The sequence below is a fragment of the Ictalurus punctatus genome, chromosome 8 (assembly GCF_001660625.3).
Source record: "Ictalurus punctatus breed USDA103 chromosome 8, Coco_2.0, whole genome shotgun sequence".
NCBI lineage: Eukaryota > Metazoa > Chordata > Actinopteri > Siluriformes > Ictaluridae > Ictalurus > Ictalurus punctatus.
Window position 1 is genome coordinate 22,837,223 of NC_030423.2, and position 20,575 is coordinate 22,857,797.

At 39.6% G+C, this 20,575-nt stretch overlaps 2 protein-coding genes across 3 annotated transcripts; both read right to left on the reverse strand.

Annotated features, from left to right (window-relative positions):
• Positions 1-319: 319 nt before the first annotated feature.
• On the reverse strand, positions 320-4,435 carry rab33a (RAB33A, member RAS oncogene family). Its single transcript, XM_017475147.3, has 2 exons — positions 3,940-4,435; positions 320-2,413 (listed from the first exon to the last, which is right to left on the reverse strand). The coding sequence occupies exons 1-2, from the start codon at positions 4,186-4,188 to the stop codon at positions 1,967-1,969; spliced, it is 696 nt and encodes a 231-aa protein (XP_017330636.1). The 5' UTR covers positions 4,189-4,435; the 3' UTR covers positions 320-1,966.
• Positions 4,436-5,044: 609 nt separating this feature from the next.
• si:ch211-159i8.4 (matrix-remodeling-associated protein 5) lies at positions 5,045-19,719 on the reverse strand. 2 transcript variants are annotated; one of them, XM_017475146.3, is made up of 8 exons: positions 19,475-19,719; positions 16,868-16,963; positions 16,290-16,507; positions 15,961-16,090; positions 15,282-15,672; positions 11,707-14,925; positions 8,243-9,146; positions 5,045-7,735 (listed from the first exon to the last, which is right to left on the reverse strand). In XM_017475146.3, exons 3-8 carry the CDS (start codon positions 16,481-16,483, stop codon positions 5,827-5,829), a joined length of 6,747 nt encoding a protein of 2,248 aa, XP_017330635.1. In that variant the 5' UTR covers positions 16,484-16,507; positions 16,868-16,963; positions 19,475-19,719; the 3' UTR covers positions 5,045-5,826. The 2 variants fall into 2 exon arrangements, with proteins under 2 accessions (XP_017330635.1, XP_047013266.1); XM_047157310.2 differs by lacking the exon at positions 16,868-16,963.
• Between the last annotated feature and the right edge of the window lie 856 nt (positions 19,720-20,575).

Genomic DNA, 20,575 nt, shown 5'->3' on the forward strand with positions numbered 1-20,575 from the left:
GCATACATAATCACTAGTGCAACCAGCACTTCAAAATGAACTTGTTTTAGTGTCCACACTAGCCCAACAGTACCTTTATCTGGGAACACTCATCTTTGTTTGAGAAACTTCCTAGGACAAAATCATACAAAATTAGGAGTTGAATACTTTTCAGTAACAGCATGGCTCAGACAGAATTTCTGTTACTGTTATCAATTGGAACTTGTATGGTGGAAATTCCACATAAACGTGTATAAGAAATAACAAAGGAGGCTGGTGAGGGAATGGCTGTTTATAGCTGCTATAACTTAAGTGACAAATGACATCCCATAACATTGACTATAAATTACATCATTCTTTAATTAATAAACAAATTTAATCATTGGCAATTTGCTGTTGTATAAGTGGAATAAAACATGATCTTTTGTTACTGGAAAATATTCAGCTTTGGTGTAGTAACACATCACAACAACCTGCTGTTGATTATTTTGCTATAAAAGCATGTCTTGAATGGTCTATTCCTTACATAAAACCAATAATTTTATAATATGCAGTGTATCCCAAATACTAGTGTTTAAAAGAAAATGATTAGAATTCATTCTAATAATGAGTAATGGACATTGAATTGGTTGGTCAGCCGGCATAAATAATGCACCACAAATACACACTAGAAAAGAGATTACACTATTGTTCCACGGATAAAACACACTCAGCTATGCAGAAGGCACAAGAACTATGTAACACATTTAACTTTACTTTCAGTGAGCAATTATTTTAACAGGTAACATTTGTACATGATTGTTTCATGTGTAAAGAAAATAATTACTCAGCCTTAACACTGATGTATGCTGACACAATTACACACCGTCACTTTAAATTTTTTTTTTGGACACATTTATACTTAAAAGCAAAACAAAAAAACCAACAATATGACCGTCTTGTTATAATGAATTCTAGGAGTTTTAGCATCTGGGATGCTTCCTAAAATGACTGATGTTCTAGTAAATAATTGGATGAATTTGAGCGTTTGACACACAGGAAACAGTTGGATTAGATGGAATAATTTTTTTTATGCCATTCGTAGACGGTTAAAGGTTGGTCACACTTTCAGAACCATTTAATATTGCAAAATATTAATAGGAGGTGACATAACACACTGACAGTTAGCATGTATCTTGCTCATATCTCCACATATTACCCAGTCCAATGCATGCGTTGATGTGGAATGGCAGTGTCTTATTTTGTTGCAACTATCAATAACTTTTACTCTCCCAATATTCTTTCCTTATGTCAGCTCACACTTTCAGCATGCAGGGTAACCGTCGTTGAGAATATCTGATAACACAACATGCAACAATTCAAGATGACTACTATTTCCACTACTGTGTGAATGCAAAGACTTGTTAGACATCAATACGTGCCCCATTATTAAGGCATTTAAACAGCTGCATGGCTGCCATGAAAAACCCCCAACTGCAATCAAATACACAGCTCATGTAAAACCTAATTAAGGCCCATGAATCCGTTTATACGCATTTTATGACTGCAAATAGATGAATAAATAATTGTGTGGTATGATACGTATGCCTTATTGCGCGCAATAATCTCTCGAGCTGATTGTGTGCTGGGAGGTGAATCCATATAAATGGTAGAACACAAATGAATACAACTGGATGTTATGTGTCTGACTGGGTATATGAACTAAAATCTCGATTTCCAAATATTTGCTGAAATGTTAGTTAAAAAGGCATGTACAACAAATCAAACACTAAATTGCATTGTAGTCTGTGGATAACAAAGGTTACTAGGTAACAATGTGATTAGCAAGAAAAATTAGAGAAGCTACACAGAGACAAACAGATAAACCAAAGCCTCAATGTAAAACGTCATTAGTTGCAGGCACATTTTTTTTTTTTTTTTTGCAGTTCAACATTAGTCTCAGTTGGTGTGGAAAACAGGATACGATTATTCTAGGCTTCCCAGGTCTTCAGCATGGACAGCTAGTCTTGGGATTAAGTTCTTGGTTGAGCCTCACCCTCCCATCCTCCCTCTCCACATTTCTATAGATAAGAGATTTTTGGGCCTTCAAACGACATGCCAGGCACATGAAAATCGAGTCCACATTCTGGCTCTCCTTGGGGTCTTTAGCAGATGTCTCAAACAGCAGCATGTTGTGCGCATCAGCAAACTTAAGCGCCATGTTGGACGGGACCTGGATTTGGTCCACCAGGTCGCACTTGTTACCGACCAGGACCCGGGGCACTGAGGCTGACACACGGTGCCCGTTGCACTCCTGGATCCATGTCTTCAGGTTCTCAAATGAGGCCATTTTGGTGACATCATAGACAAAGACAACAGCGTGGACGTTGCGGTAATAGTGCTCCACCATACTTTTGCGAAAGCGTTCCTGGCCGGCCGTATCCCATACCTGCACCTGTACACAAAAATATGATGAAAGAAGGCTTAACTCAACTGTGTGGCGGGTAGTTCATAGGAATTAATGCATTCATCTTCAGTAACTGCTTTATCATGGTCAAGGTAGCAGTGGATCTGGAGCCTATCCCAGGAACAATGGGCACGTTGAACACATTCTAGATGGAAGACCAGTCCATTTCAAGTCACGACACAAAGACACCTAGCAGGAGTTTAGGCAGGTAGGTGAAAACCGGAGAACCTGGAAGAAACCCACATACATACAAAAACAAGACAGTAACCTGAGCTCAGGATCAAATCAGGGACCCTTTCATTTTATCTACACAATGAACAGGTTTTACATTACATTTTAAAACTACAATTTTTCCATTTTAATGTAATATCTCAAGCTGACCTAAGCCCTGACACACCAAGTCAATGCCAAAGATTTCACCTGTGAAATACTGCACCTGACCCAGTATAATGAAAATATGACTTGAGTCAAATAATGTGCACCTATGGTGTACCAGTTTGAGTTTAGTGGTTAGAGCATAGTATTCTGATGTACAAATTACTGAGTTGGCAGAATGTTGTTGCAGCGAGAAGTGCTGTTCCTCACAGCTCCAGGATCCCTGGTCCATTCCTGAGCTTGAATTACTGTCTGCCCAGACCTTCAAATGTTCTCTCGGTGTTTGCCTGGGTTCTCCATTTCCTCCCACCTCACAAAAAAATCTGTTGGTAGGTAGACTGGCTACTCTATTGCCACAAGATGTGAATGAAGGTCCTGGCATCCTATCCAGAGTGTATTCTCTTCTTATGCCCATGGATAGGATCACAACCCAGACCAGAGCGAAATGGTTACTGAAGATAAATGACTGAATTAATGAATGTGATTTCTCAAGCCGTGACACACCGAGACAATGCCGACGATCCATCGCCATCCAAAATCGGCGAATCACCTCATGCGTTCTGTGATAAACCCTGTGTGCTAAATCATGTGCTATTGTGCTAAATAACATGTCACCTATGGTGTACCACCAGTAGCCTATCAGTGCCTATAATTGCTTGGGAATAGTATTTTGCTGTATAATTGAGTAAAGGTATTCAGTTTGAAACATTGGAAAGATAACATTTTCACAAAAATGTGTTTCAAAAATAATTCATTAGATACAGCAGATCAACAGAAATTGCTCACTGGCTGTAATATATGTGTAAAACATCATACTCTGAATATATTACTATCCATTCTGATTGTGGTGTAGCTATTAAAACGCAATAGTGAATCCATACTGTAACATGGTTTAAAGGCAGGAGATATTTTAATCCAAAGACATTGTGAAGGCCTTTCTCTGAGCGCACACAACAATCAATTATTCAAGAGTGCGACACGAATCTCAGTGTAAACATGAAGGGAAGAAAACCCAATCAGAGACATTCCCCGGAAACACACATCCTCCAATTTATTGCCTTGATCTGAAACATGCCGGAATATAAATTGTGCACGCTTTTGATTTATTTATCAGTTTGTTTGTTTTTTCCATAACCCACCTTTATCCTCTCACCCTCGATTTCGACCGCCTTCTCCCTGAAATCCACTCCGATTGTGGCCTCCGTCTTTGCCGGAAAAGAACCGCCGGTGAAGCGGAACGCTAAGCACGTCTTGCCCACGTTCGAGTCGCCGATCACGATGATTTTAAAGATTCGCGTTTGCACGCTGCGCTCGAGGGACGTGCTCAGGTCTAAGGAGTTGGACGCGAGACCGGCTCCTTCTCCGCGCCCGTGCGCTTCGTTCGCCATCGCGGCGAAGTGATGCTCGCTCACACACGCGCGCGCACGCACTCACTCACTCACGTGCTCGTGCACGGCTGCTCTTCTGATGGGTATGGAGGAAAGGGGTTGCACTCAAATGCACTCATGCATTCAAGGCAGGCAAGTGCATAGTCGTTAGTGCAATGATGCAAAACTAACCGTGTTCCGTATGTCTCTTATGTATAGGACACCAGGTTACATCGTGGTCCTGGACGACCCAATGTGCTGTACAAATTTTTTTAATTAGGTGTGTTGGGAGCAGGGAAAACACTAAAATATAAAATACAGTAGCTAGGCTATTTCAGGACCAGGACTGGGAACCTGTGAGAATGTTGTGTTTTGCAGAATATCTGATTTGTATCTGTTTGTAAATGGATAGATAATATAATTGCATTCTGTATTGGCTTCATCCGTAGTTCCTTATACTTAAGGTATTTGACCCCAAATACTTACTAAATAACGATTTAACATCATCTGCAGGAACTGCATAGAAGTAAGTCACATGTGATTTGAGACTTAGTCTGAGACTTGAGTTACCACCCATGAGACTGTCTCTCTGATTATGATCAGATATTTCTGCTTGGATTGCTTCAGAATGAATTAAAAAAAAAACAAATACAATGTTTGATGCCCAAGCTGTAAGCATTCATTTATGATTGTTCTTGAAAACAAAACAGAAACGAATATTAATCATGTTGATAATGTGATGATGTGATGATAGTATAAGATAGGCAGCTCAAGCTATCTGTCAAAATTGTAAGAAAATTAGAACATTTAAATCACAATAATAACAGTAATAAAATATACAGTTTCACAAAAAGTGGAATATCAACACAGTTTCTGGTTTTAGGCTATAGTTCAATTTATTAATTTAGGATTGTTCATAAACGTGACCGTCCAAAAATCTTTCTTCAAGCAGTGGCAGTGATTCTGTTACAGAATTGACTTCTTGTGTCTAGTTGTTGGTAAAACTGTCAGAACAATGCTAACATTTGTGCCTACAAGGCTCCCTTTCTACTCCAACAGTGAAAGGCTGTGTTGTTGTAGACGGTTTACATCCTGAGGCTGTTTGTTTGACATGCATTTACGTTGCATATAAACAGCAGAAAGGCTTCAAATGAAATATATTTTGGCATATAAAAATATACGTGTGTGTCTTTTTAAAATTTTTAAAACATTGATGTGTAAGATTATATAAGAGGTGGATGTATAATTTTATGTACAAACCGATATTTCCATAAATTAAGTACAAAAACATAAAATAAATCCCTTGGGTACTCTGGAACATTAGTGTGTTGGTTCCCAACCCAAGGCTATAACAATACTTGTTAGTCTTTTTAAGAAGAAAGATGCATAATTCCCATTTGTGACTTGCTTCAAGGTCATATGCTAGGTTAGCCCCTCCCAGGTAATTTCTGGCCACACAGAGAAACTTACCTTTGTCAGTTTTCTGGATGCCTCGCAATTCAAGAGTACCATTCTTATGGACTTATAATGCCCATTTGTGACTTGCTGAGATTATTCCAGGAACATTAAATGCAGCTTTCTATTTACACTGGTTTACAAGAATATAGTGTCTTAAACCATTTTAACTTCAGTTTAACAAATATTTTCTCCTTCACATGTTCAGTTCACCTGAAGATATGTTGCTTTGAAGTCCATTCCCAAGGCATTTTTGGCATTACACTTATAAATTCCAGAGTTCATAAGGCTGGGATACTGTATGACCAAACTACCATCCTCTGTCATGTAAATTCCACCTAGTGAGGTGAAGCGATTATTGGGCACAAGTGTGGTCCGCCCAGGTAGAGTCCATGAAATGTCTGGTTTAGGAGTGCCAGTAGCAATGCATTTTAGTGTCACTAGAGACCCCTTAGCAACTCTCATTATAGATGGGGGTGCATTAGTGATCTGTGGTGGAAGTACCATAATAGTCACAGGATAAGAGAGTGTTGATGATCCAAATGTGTTAGTAGCTTTGCAAATGTAAGTACCCCTATCAGATTTTGCAGTTTCTCTAAGCTGAAGGGTTCCATTTGATAAAAAGGTGACTCGTCCATTAACCTGAGGCCTGTCCAATACCAAACCATTTGGAAGAGTCCATGTGATGGTTGCTTGGGTCCATCCTTCCACTGTGCATGGCATGTTTAGTGTCTGTCCAAATGAAATCTTCATAGGTGTAGGTGTACCTCGAATTTGAGGCTTCCTTCCAGGTTCCAAGGCATAGCGTTTTTCTGCTTGTCCTGCAACATTTTTGGCCAAGCAACGATAAACACCTTTATCACTGGGAACTGGCTGAATAATATGCAAACTGCCATTTTCCAAAGAGTGAATAAATCTCTTTAGTTTCATTCCTGGAACCAGCACTGTGCTGTTGGGCAGAATCCAGACAAACTCTGGCTTGGGTTTTCCCATAGCCCGGCACTGTAAAATGATGTCATTTCCATCAGGTTTGAGGGATAACACCTCAATATTTGGAATAAGGAAGCTTGGTTTTTCAGCAAGTGATGCAACTTCAAGGTCAATTGCTAGGCTGGCCTCTCCCAGGTAATTTCTGGCCACACACAGAAATTTACCTTCGTCAGTTTTCCGGATGCCTCTCAATTCAAGAGTACCATTCTTATGGACTTGGATTCTGCCTCCAACATAAGGTGTAGGCAGGGACATGCCAAAAGATGTCGTCCATGTTATTTGGGGCTCGGGCATGCCCTCTGCTTTGCAGTGCATCAGCACGGTCTGATAGGACACTGACAAAACTCTACTGTCAGTTCGTCCACTTTTTCCATTGATATATGGCTCACTGATCTCTACTTGGAGCTTCACGTTCTTAATGTCATCACCAGCTGAGTTCCTTGCGACACAAGTGTACTTTCCCTGGTCTGCCAAACTGACCTTATTTATGATAAGTGTTCCATCATTGAGTATTTGATATTTGACTGAAGATAAAGTTATCATTTCATTGTTTGGTGAAATCCAGATAATTGTAGGTGGAGGTTCACCAGTAGCATCACACTTTAGCTGAGCTGATTGGCCAAGTGGAAAATGGAGAGACACTTGGCCTTTAGAGGAAATTCTGGGTGAATTTTGGACAACTTGGACACTCACTTTCATTGCATCCTCTCCGAGTGTGTTCTTTGCATAGCATGTGTAGTCACCCTCATCACTTTTTCCCATATGTGGCAACAAGAGTGTTCCATTCTCAAATATGATATAGCGACGACTGCGAGTTCCACTGTCATCTGATTGGAGAGCATTATTTATCATTGTGCCATCAGGGAGACTCCAAGACACTTCAGGGTCTGGAAGACCTGAAGCTACACAATCCACAAGGAAGTTCTCTCCATTTGTAACTCTCTTTTGTTGACTGCCCATGTTCTCTATTTTAGGTGGCTTCATCAGGACCTCAAGTTGAAATAGTTCCATATCCTCTCCATTGGGCCTTTGATACATGCACAAGTAACTTCCTTGATCTTTTTCAGTCAGTTGCAGGATCCTGAGTGTGCCATTAGGGAAAGCATTGATGTGTCTGTGTGGACTAGAGACAAATCAGAAATCAGAATATTAACATGTCTGTTATTATTTTTTAAGACTGTTGTTATTTTATAAATCTAGGACACCAGCAGCATTGTTTTGTTTTGAAAAAAATAAATAAATCTGTTGCATGGATTGTAACAAGTTGTGTAATGAGAAGTGTAACTGAAGTTCAGTAAATATTGAAATCATTATTGTTTCGTCTGGATCAGCAAAATTTATGTGGGTTTCCTGTCTGACACCACAGATTGTTTAACGTTTTCTGACGTTGTTTAAATTACAATAATGATGAATAGATTTTTCAGTATATAAGAGTCAGATGTTTTTTTTATTATCTCACACCAGCTGTGTTTTGTACAGGATTGTGCCTCCTACACTAGTGGGCCTGTGACTTGCTCAGTATTTATGTAGAAAATCATACATTCTTATTGCAGTAGAATCACAGTATAATGTAATTTTAACACCAACATAAATGTTTTCTTGTTTACTTATGTTTTCAATGCATTCATACCTGTAGTGATGTTCCAACAGTGTTCTAGATGGCAGCCTCCATACAGTACCTCTGTGGTAGTCAGCTGACTCAGGACAGTGTAGGAAAACTGTAGAGCCATACATGGCTGAAACACTATGCTGCTGAGATGGACCTTTCCAAGGACCTGGGGACTCCTGCCTGATATCCAGCTTCACCACTCTCTGAGCAAACCCAACCACATTTGTGGCTGAACACTCATATCTACCTGCATCCACAGGAATGATACTTTTGATGTAGAGTGTGCCATTGGGGAAAATAAAGAGACGCCTCCCAGTGAACTGTGTAGGTTTCAGTTGTGAACCATCCGGAAGGACCCACTTAAGAAGTGGCTCAGGTTCTCCATTAGCTGTGCAGTGTACATAGATACTTCTTCCAGTGTTAATATGTATACTTTCAGAGGATTCTTCTTTGATTGTTGGTGGCAGTGCAGCAACATGTAGCTGATAGGTCAGAGTATCAGCACCTGCTGCATTACTAGCAATACACTTGTAGTTGCCTTTAATAGAAAAGTTTGCTGAGTGAATGCTGAGTGTTCCATTAGGAAAAAGTGAGATAGGTCTATCAAGAGTTATCAACTCCTGAACAATGGTTCTGTCTGGAAGAATCCAGGAGACCTGAGATTGGGGCTTGCCTGATGCAATGCAGTCCAAGCTGATTGATTTCCCCAAGTACACAGAGACATCTCTGTATTTGGGGCCCTCTATTTTGGGAGGTTCTGTCTGGACAATAAGATTGACCACCATGCGATCTGAGCCAAAGTTGTTCTGTGCAGTGCAAAGGTACTGACCTCTGTCCTGCAGCTGTACTTTCTTTATAACAAAAGAACCATTTGGAAGAACCTCAAATCGTTGTCCATGTTTGGTGCTGGCTTGAATTGTAGCACCTGTATGGAAAATATGTAAAGTGGAATCAAGTACATTTGTTGCTGTATTAAGAACCTAAGCAGAGACAGCATTTTCAATTATTTGTCTCATGCATCTAAGATTTATTTGAATTTGTAGTCCAACAAAACAGCAGATTTTGTTCAATGTCATGTGTTCATTAAAAATGCAAACAGTTCTCAATATGGTGCTCTTGAGTTTACTATGTAAACAGTCACTGACATGTGAAATCTGGTATTATATATATATATATATATATATATATATATATATATATATATATATATATATATATATATATATATATATATAATACACACACACACACACTACCAGTCAAAAGATTGGGGACACTTGACTGAAATGTTTCTCATGATCCTAAAAATCTTTATATACATATAACGAGCCTGTGCATTTGGCAAATGATGTTTAATGATGCTCTGGATGACTCAAATATTCCAAATATACATTGGGAGCATATTTGTGCTCTTCAGTTTTTATGATCAAAAGGTTGTCTAAAATAATTATTGAAAACATATACTGTACTTTTTGTTGCAGACTATGTATTGTGTATACAGAGGAGGAAATAAGTACCGAACGCATCAACATTATTTTCAGTAAATATATTTACAATGAGGCTATTTACATGCAGGTTTCACCAGACTTTGGTATTAACTCAAGAAATCCACAGATATAAATACATCGACACATTAAAGCCCATAGTCCACAAGTTATGTGTAATAAAGAGGAATGACAGGAAAAAATGATTGAACACGCTAACTTAATTTTTTTATACATCTTAAAATTAATACTTAATTAATTGGCTGCAGTATTCAGGTGTGATTTTGGACCATCCTTCTAAACATATCGTCTTTAAATCTTGTTCAATTGCATTCAAGTCAGGTGATTGACTGGGCCATTCTAACACCTTGATTTTATTTCTCTGAAACCAATTGAGAGTTTCCTTTGCTGTATGCTTTGGATTGTTGTCCTGCTAGAAGGTCCACCCACGTCTCATCTTCATCATCCTGGTGGTTGGCAGCAGATTCTTCTCAAGAATCCATTCATTGTTTCTTCAATTAAATGAAGTCTGCCAGTACCATGCGATGAAAAACAGCCCGGCACCATGATGCTTCCACCTCCAAACTTCACTGTTGGTATAGTGTTTTTAGGGTGATGTGCAGTGCCATTTCTTCCCCACACATGGTGTGTAGTATGACAGCCAAAAAGTTCAATTTTGCTCTCGTCTGATGACTACACTCCAAGTATTTCATAGGCTTGACCAAATGAGTTGTAGTAAACTTTAAATGAGCTTCAACATGCCTTTTTTTTAAATAAAGGAGTCTTCTGAGGTGAGCTTGAGGTGAGAGTGCATTGCCTATTGTTTTCTCTGTGACGATGTTACCTGCTGCCTCCAAGTGTTTCTGGAGCTCTTTCCGAGTGGTCCTTGGCTCTTGGGCTACTCTTCTGACTATTCTTCTGACTCCCTGGTCAGAAATCTTGCAAGGAGCTCCCGTGCATGGCCGGTTGATCACAGAGTGATGTTGCTTCCATTTGTGGATAATGGCCCCAATGGTGCTTACTGGAAGATTCAGAAGTTTTAAAATACGTCTGTATCTGATTCCATCAATATGCTTCGCAACAATAAGGTTTAGAAGGTTTAGAAGGTTTATAAGGTAAAAGCAAAGATTTCTCGGGGGAAATCTTTGCTTTTACCCATCATAAGAGGTTTCTTATGTGACACACATTTAAGCTGGTTCCTTGTCTTACCTTGACTTGGAGAAGTGCTTTTTCTTAGCACGTTCAATACTTTTTTTCCTGTGTCATTCCACTTTATTACACACAACTTTATTTATGGACTTTAATGTGAATTCTTTATATTTGCGGATTTCTTGAGTTAGTACTGATGTGTTGTGAAAATTTCATGTGAATAACCTCATTGGAAATATATTTACTGAAATAAATGTTGATGTGTTCAATACTTATTTCCCCACTTTATATACTATATGGCCAAAGGTTTGTGGACACCTGACAATCACCTGTTGGCCTACCGCAAACTGTTGCCATAAAGATGGAAGCACCCAATTTTATAATATGTTTTTGTATGATGTAGCATTACATCGACTGTTTCCCTCGACTGTATCTAAGGGACTTAGCCCAAACCTGTTTCAGTATGACAATGCCAGTGTGCACAAGGTGAGATCCTTGAAGACATGGCTTGCCAATGTTGGAGTGGAAGAACTCGAGTAGCATGCACAAAGCCCTGACCTCAACCCCACTTAACACCTTTGTGATGAACTGGAATGCCAACTATACCCCAGGCCTCCTCTTCTGACATCAGTACCTAACTTCACTAAAGCTCTGTTGGCTGAATGGGCAAACCCCACAACTACATTTCAAAATCTAGTGGACAGCCTTCCTAAAAGATGGAGGTTATTATAATAGCAAAGAAGAGACTAAATCTGAAATGGGATGCTAAAATGCCCATATGGGTGTGATGATCAGGTGTCCACAAATTTTTGGCCTTATAGTGTATATATTGTATTCATATTGGTTACCCACCTGTAGAGACTTTTGTCCAGGAAATAACAGGCTTGGGGTCTCCCGATGCCTGACAGTGCAGAAGAACATTTGTCTCTGCCAGTGCAGACACAGTGGCTGAGTCAACTGTCATTATTCTGGGTTTCACACCACTCCCCATCAGGTTTGGAAAGGGCAGAGCAGTGCTCAGTTTCTTTGGTCCAAAGTTACTATAGTGCCAGCGACTGCCATATAGTATGCTTGCTGTGGAGTGTGGCTTACTAGTAGCTGCTATCATAGAAGGGAGTGTTACAGGCTTGTAGATACTTGGAAAATTTTGAGCTGGATATAGTTTTGGGGTGGGATGGTATATTCTTGGTTTGGGAGTAACTAGCTTTCCTGATTGGGCTAAGGGGTGGGCATCAAACTGGGATTGTCGGTATCTGTTTCGAAGCCTATTGAAGAGCAAGTAGTCCCTTACTTGGGATGAGCTACCATGTGGTGCTACAGTTTTGGGAAAGGGGGTTGCTGCTGACCAAGTGATGTAAGGTGTGGGGTTTGCTGTTTGTGCTGTGATTTCCGGCCGATTAGTGAACCCTGCATTCCTTCCGCTTGTGTGCAAAAATTGCAAGGTTCTGTCAAGTGAAGAGTGATTCTTTGATCCATGAACTCTGGGCCAGACTGGGATGTGGTTGGTATAAGTCCATAAGGGAGAAGTGGTATAAGGCCTTGGTGTAACCAAGATTTGTTTTTTTCTCTGAGCTAACCAGGGGTGGACAGGCAAACCAGGACTTTTAGGTCTGTTCATTGAGTTGTCCACTCTGTGTCTAATTTTATTAGTCAGGGCTGGTTTCTCTGTGGTTAGTAGTTCTTTGTGAGGTACTGGAGGTTTAATGTTAGTGATTTGAATAGTAGGAGAACTTGTACCTGTTATCGTTTGTCTATTGTTTTCTTTATTTGTTGTGCTGCTACTCCAATTAATATCCTCATTGTTTTTGTGTCCATGCCACTTATCTTGTGTTGGTTCTAGCATGACAGGAGCCACAGAAGTTGTAAAAGGGTCATGTTCACTCAAAATATCTGCACCTGTGAGTGGCTTTATTTCTGGTCTCTTATTCTTAGTTTCAAAATGAGTGTCTGTGGTGATGAAAGATTCAGTAGATGTTGTAGTTAATAAAGTTGTGAATGCTACTTCTGTTGTTGTTGGTGGTGGACGTGTAGGTCTCAGTGGATGCATCCTTCCTGATTGAGGTCTTCTTCTGTATGGTGGTCTTCGTCTTGGGTTGGGGATACGATTATTTGCCCTTATTCTCTGCTCCATTATGTGCCTTTCAATCTGTTTCTCAGTTTGTGCCACAGGTCCTAAGTTTGAGCTAATAGGAGATAATGTGGTTGAGTAAAGATTTATTGAAGCCATTTTTGTAATGTTTGAATCATTAGACTTTTGATGCAGATGTGGTGTTCTGTGTGGTGAACTGCGGTGAACTGCGGTCTGCGGCTTTCTGTTACGAGACTGTACCACCTGATTAGTAATAAAATAATTTATATGAGTACTAGTAGTAGCACTGGTAGTAAAAGAGAGAGTGACAGGAGCAGGAGTTCTTGTAGTTGTAGTGGTTGTAGTTGTAGTGGTTGTTGTTGTTGTTTTCATTGCTGTTGTGGCTGCAACTGTTGTCATAATTGTTACTGGTTGCATCGTCGAGACTTTAGCATTGGCTTTTGCTAACATTTGTGCCCAGCGACCTGGGTCAAGCTGTTTGACAGATTTATTTGGTTTCCTTTGTTTCTCACTGATCTTTTTACCTTTAAAGCCCTGTCGATAAAATCCACCTGTACTCCTATCTTTTCCAAGCACCCTGTGCGGTGTTTGTGTAACAGCCAACTGCTTGATTTCTTGATATCCTGACCCCTCGGCATCCTCCTTGACATACAGTGATGATTCACCCTTGATCACACTAACATCTGTGAGGTCTTCCTCTTTTTCACCCGTTACAACCACCAAATGAGACAACATGTCTGCCCCATGAAGGTTAGCTGCTAAACAACTGTACTCCCCTGCATCTTCATTCTTCACTTGTTTTATGATAAGAGTGTTATTTTGTGACACATATATTTGTCCCATTGCATTGGATGCCTTCAGAAACTGATGATTTGGTAGGAACCATCTTGTTTCAATTGGCTGTGGTGACATAACTGAACAGGGAAGACTGAGGGATTTCCCATTCTCCACATACATTTTCTTTCCATTTAGATCACTAGGACTGAGGAGACGTTCTCTAACCATAAGCCTAAATGAAACTATGTCTACTTCTGTCTCAGTACGCACAAAGCAGTGATAGAGCCCACTGTCTGACAGGCTTGTATTTTTGATGACTAATATGTTATGGTCTGATGTAATTCTGTGTGAATGTGTTTTATCTAAAGTAGTTAGGTCTGGAAGCATCCACTCAACAGACAGATGATGTGAACTCAGTATATTACAGTTCAGAATGGCCTCAGAGTGCTCCAACACAATTTGAATCCTCTCCAAGGTTCCTCTTGGAATCAAAGCCCAAGAAGAGACTGTATCATCTTCTTCTCCTCTTCCATTGATCTGCTTTGATATAAATGTAGAGAAGTTCATTACCAGTTTTTTTGTTGTTGTTTGGCGTCTGTTCAACTGAATAGTAACTTTGGGTTGCAACAACCAGGCTGGTTCAGCCATTAAATGTCCTTTAAGTTCAGTAAAGTAAGGGGAGTCCTCACTTGTGACCTGGGAGTACTGAAAGGTCACCTTTGAAGTGTTCTCATGGCTTGCTCCTCGCTCCAAGATGGCTGGGCTTTCATAGTAGTATGCAACAAGTCTCCATAGGTTCTGGAGAGCATCCCTGTCAATCTCACACTCAAGTAGGGTTAGTAACGTCACATTCACTGCCACCTCATCTGACTTTTTCAGCTTCTCCCAAAGCATGGAGGTTCCTTCAACTGGACGATTTACATCACAAGACACATGGGCCCTGTTCCCATGGCTATCAGACAACATGAAGGCCAAGTGGCCCAATGGATGCTCCAAGTCCTTTGTGTATGGGAGGTCTGGTTCCTGGTCCTCCCAAGCATTATACTCACCCAGCTTCAGTGGGGACTGTAGAGAAGGCCTATCACAGGACAGCTGCTGTGCTGAGAGCTGAAAAATCTGGCTGTTGTTGAGACTTTGTGGTGAGGCACAAACAGCACAATTCTCACTGGATGCAGAGTCCCGGTCCTTCTTGCACTTAATCACTCCTGTAGAGAGGCAGAGCACTGGTAAAATTAGTCATTTTATGCTTGTTATTCTATTGCTCTATAATAAGGTTAGGAAAATAATCATGGCATTTGCTATACCTTTTTGTTTCATGTACATATCATGTACATCACTTTTTGGCAAATTATTAGTGGTTCAAATGACCTAGTATTTTTTTAAAGCTTTTTTTTGTGGAAGGTATTCTTTTCTGACCAGCTTTGATAAAATCACTTTAAATAAAATTAATTAACTACTTAATTAATTCAGCAGGAGCAGTGCTTGCATCAAAGCTTGAGCTAAATTAAAGTACATCATTATAAGGAGGATAAGTGTTGAAGAAATCTCACAGAAATCTCACCCTCATGTTTCTTGTCCCACTCTAAAAGCCAATGAAGCTGACAGTCACAAATCCAGGGATTGTTATGCAGAGAGAGGACTTCTAGTCTGCTCAGGTGCCGAAAAGTACCAGGCAGCAAGAACTGTATCTGATTGTCTGCTAGGTAAAGGTGACGTAGGCCAGAGCCCCAGAATGTCCCCAAGAGAGAAAGGGTGGTGAATGTGTGTGGATGAAGGTCCTGCAACCTGTTGCTCTCCAGCTGAAGAAGTTTCAGTGATGTTAATCCATTAAAAGAGAAAGGCTCAATAAAATGTATTAAGTTGTGGTCTAGGTGAAGGCGGACCAGGCTTGTCAGGCCCTCAAATATACTGGGATCTACTCTTGTTAGCTTGTTGTAGCTCAGCTTCAATATCTGTGAGAGAAAAAAGGTACCTTATATGACCTTTTCTGTGGCAATGCCTAAGGCAAGGGTGTCCAAACTTATCCACAAAGGGCCGGTGTGGGTGCAGGTTTTCATTCCAACCAAGCAGGAGCCCCACCTGTGGACGTTTGCGGATAAGATTGAGCACCCCTGACCTAAGGCATAATGTGTATCTTTTTGCAAATTAAAACATAATAATGACAAAGCTGTGTATTGCTTCTGCATGCACAGCCATATACACTAATGCTTACATGCACATATGCAAATACACCCACACACCTGGAGGGAACGTAACTGGTAAAAAGATCCCGAAGCCACAGTGCTGATCTCATTCCCATGCAACATAAGCATCTCTAGCTTGTGCAGATGTCCAAAATCTGAAGTCCCCACAGCCACAATGCTATTATAGCTTCATGGGAAATATGTTACATCATAAATTGAGGTTCATTTCTAGTCAACTAATGCTGATGTGTTACAAATCTTATTACAAAATAAGATGGCTGAAAGTGCATTATTCTCAAATGCAATGTAAAAGTACTATCATTGATTATACATTTAATATTAGCTACAACTTTACAATAATATGTCTGCATACTATAGCTGCTTACCCTAGATTGACTCTCTCTGTGTCCTTAGGCAGGTTGCGTGGGGACGATGACAGATGGCGAAAAGTACAGTGCACCTCTTTGGGGTTGGGGCAACTGCAGGACCTCAGGCACACACACACACAAGCAGGAAAAATGAGGAGCAGCAGAAACAATGCTGCCTTCAGCCAGGGAGCAGAGACACCCAGAGGAGCCATGTCTCTTTCATGCTATCCTCCAACCTGTGGATGGGAAATCTATGTAAGTATACATCCAAACACAGTTTAAAAGATCTAGTGATATAACAGTAACAATAGTATAATGCTATCATGATGCTAACTTGTTTAGACAATGGTGTTTTTTCTTCGTTTGGCCCATTTGCTAACTTTATGATCAGAAATGAACATGTATGTGCAAATATGTGGAGAGCCGTAACGGGAAGTGTGTCATTTGAAATACTAATGTCACACAACGTAAACAGGCTACTTCATCCATCTTCTAAATGAATACATAATGCAGAAAAATGGAGCTTGGCATGTTGCTAAGAAACACAAAGCCTTCCGTCCTGAAGACTTTGTTGTGTCGAAATGTTACAGCGTTACCTCTGACTGTTACAAAGAGTTAACACTGGAGATTCCTTCCACAAATGCTAAATAAACTGTTTATGTGTAGCATCTGCCATACAAGTCCCTGTGTCCCTGTACAGAAAAGATAACATATTAGAACAAGGACATTAATAGAAAACTTTGATCTGAATTACGGCCAGCACTACCATCAGAGCTGCTCTTATATAAAAATTAATCAACACCTTCTAACCAATCAGAACTGAGTATTCAAAGGTGCTGTGCTATAAACATCATATTTAATAGAATCAATAAAATGTCTAACAAACAATTCAAGACAAGGAATTAGCTGTGTCCTAGAGTGCATAACAAGCCAAAAAAAAAGCGCATATGTTTCAATTAATCTTCTTTGAGGCTGTATGCCTTATTTTAGACCCTGCATTTTAATCAGAAAAATTAGAGCTTTGTTGTGTTAGCAGAGCTGCCTACTCCAAGTTACCAATATAAACAATACGTTGGGTTTCTTTCTGCACCATTTTGTGCAAGAGCTGGTAACATCCTTATTACAGCATGACTCACAAACCACAAAAAACCTCTCATGACACTGTTGGCATGGTGTCACGTGCCAAAGTCCTGATTATTTAGATTTCAAAATGAAGTGCTTAGAAGTTTTAAAAAAGGTTTGCTTTATTTAACCACGCTAATAATTGGTAATCAAGTCAGCAAATTCAAGTAAAGTATTACCCCTTTCAATCTCCTTCACATTGATCCTGTGCATTACACAATTACAGCACATGAGGGGGACATATTATATCTTTCCACCCCCACAGAACTGCTGAGTTCTCAAGAAATAGTCATTTCTCAAGTGTTTTCCTCTGCAAGCAAGCTTTCGACAGCCCAATTACACCATCAACTTCTTGAAGGATATTTTAAGGCAAAATATTTAGACTGCAGGGCAAAGACTGTCAGTTAGGCCTATGTTCTCTCCTTTTATTGCTTATTCACCAGCTTTAGTTGTTCCAGATTCTTTTTGTTTCATTATATGAGGGAAACTAGCCAAATGTGAGGCATGATTTATTTGTCTGCCAGTGGTATGATAATAACCCATGATGATTTTGGGAAATGGGCTCCTCCAGCTACCCTGGTCAGATGTTGATGGAATTACCTTGTGTTACCGCAACGCAGGAAGAGCAGTTGCTTGAGTTTGTTAAATCATTTTAACATTTTCCCCAACATCTGGAGTGAATAATTTAATCAGTACTTCTTACAAAATCTTATGCCAGTGCTATATTATTTGCTATTATCATCTTGTAATGTAGTGTTAATGCCAAGAAGTGTAAAAGTCACTAAAGAATGCAACTACTGTTTTATACCATGTTTGACCATTTTGGAGAAAATGGGCTAAAAGGAAAAGTTCACCCTGAAACACATTAAATATGAAAAATATTTGTAACAGTTTTAATGATTATGGTGCCAATTTGTTGGTTGGTGCTGAATTTTGGTTATTTCCATGAGACTTTAGAGAAGAAAGCAACATTTTTTAAAACTTAGAATTTTTTTTTTTTTAACTTAAAGTGAACAGTCAAAAAGCAAGACCTTCAAAATCATATTAATAAGAAATCCAGCATAGAAATACTGGAGGCATCCAATGCCAGACTCAAAGATCCAGAATTCAATGCAGCTATACAACGCAGCTGTACTAAGTTATGGCAGAGACTCAGCTTGGCTAGTTATCAATCAGTGATATGACATGCATGATGGTGTTGATGATGGTATTAGCATGAAGCTTTGGAAGCTGATCTGTTTGAAGAGAGTGTACAGATGAGGATGTGAAAGAACTGGACAGACTAAAGGACTAAAGCGCTGCTGCATTGCTCGCTTTAGGTAGAGATGAAAGCAAAAGCTAAATCCCACTGGCGCCACTATCAGCAGGTAGTCAAATGGCATTTCGGTTAATGGCTAACAAAACCAACTGTTGTTCAAGGTGGATTTTTTTCTTTAAATATATTGCGCAACTAAAGTGTTTAATCTTTACAGTGAGGATGAAACAGGGAACGGTTGGAATATTTCTGTTTTCTTTCAGATGAGGTTTATGGTCAACATATGTAATAGAACTCAGTCATATGCTTCTCATATTTAGCACATGTAATGGTCTCCTATTATATAAATATTCCACACGATCTCCATTGAACTTTTGATGTTGTTGAAGCCAAAGCTCCAACTTTTTCATCTTTGTCTAATATAAAATTCTGGCCATATTTTAACAATGAGTCATCACTACTTCATTTTATATTTTGTCTTGAACCTTGAATTTGAGTCACACTTGACACAAACCAAGTCCATATGAATTCATAGCAGTAACATCAAAAAGATAAACAAAGAAGTGATCTAATTATTAAAAGTTTTATATAACCGTCTTATCATTTTTATGTCTTATTATAGATTTTTCTTTTTTTATGCAAAAATTATTTTAAATCTCTTTTCGATGTGCAAACAGAATTAACATTTAACATTTTATCTGATGCAAGTTACTAAAGCAACTCTCAAATAAAATGACAAGTATTAATCTCAATATAGTGAAATAAGTTAAAACAAATCTCAGCATAAATTAAAATGATAATCAAATCTGTGCCAAATTTGACTTACCTTGAGATTTGTGAAAAAAAAAAAAAAAAATTGGCTGCTAGCATGTACACAGTGAGAGGCCACGTTGTTTTCTTGTTTCTCCTTGGTTGTAACCAAGCAGGACATGCATGCTCTCTCTCTCTCTCTCTCTCTCAAGTAATGTGTTAGCTGAAGACTTTCGGACCCTGCTTCCTGAAGTCCAAGCCCTCCACATCTGGATAAATGTTTAACTCCCCTCTCACTCTCGCTTTGAGCTGGCCTGTGCAGAGGAGGAATGTGGTGCTGACTTGGCTTCTATCCACTCCCTCCCTCTCTCTCTCTCTCTCTCTCTCTCTCTCTCTCTCTCTCTCTCTCTCTCTACCTCTTCTTGACCCTTTTCTCCTCTTTTCATCCTCTCTCAGGTGCTCTCACTCTTCCACTGTTACCTGTAGCATATACTTGACTAGCACATTCACACAGCTGTCTTAAAGTACACATGTTCTCTCATCCCAGCCAACACCTGTTTTTCTCTTTCTATAGAAGGAGTATTTTGCTCAGATTCGGGGCATAACTGAAAGGTCACCAGGGCATTTGTAGCATATTATTCACAGTGCATGCATAATAAGAATAATTGCTGAATATTTGCTAATGACAGAAACTTTAATTGAAAGTTTTGTAAAAGCTAAAAAAGCAAGAAAAGTACTGATAAATGATTAAAATCATTAAAAATGCACTCAGATGGATCTGCCATGTTAAATGTCTTCTTCTGTTAAATGCAATGTCTTCTCAAATGCAAAACATGTGCACAGTTTTAATATGCGTCTCGAGTGTATTCATTGAAACAACAACCAATAAAACAAGTTATTGTCCAGAATGGAAGAAATAAAATCAGCTCTTTACATTTACATGTACCAGACTGACAAATAAGATGGTGGTTGTGGATCAGGTGGTAGAGTGGGTTGTCCACTAATCGAAGGGTTGGCGTTTTGATTGCTGGCCCGCATGTCTCCACATGCCGAAGTGTAGTTGGGCAAGACACTGAACCCCAAGTTGCTCCCGATGGCAAGGTAGTGCCTTGCATGGCAGCTCTGCTACCATTGGTGTGTGAGCGTGTGTGAATGGGTGAATGAGACACAGTGTAAA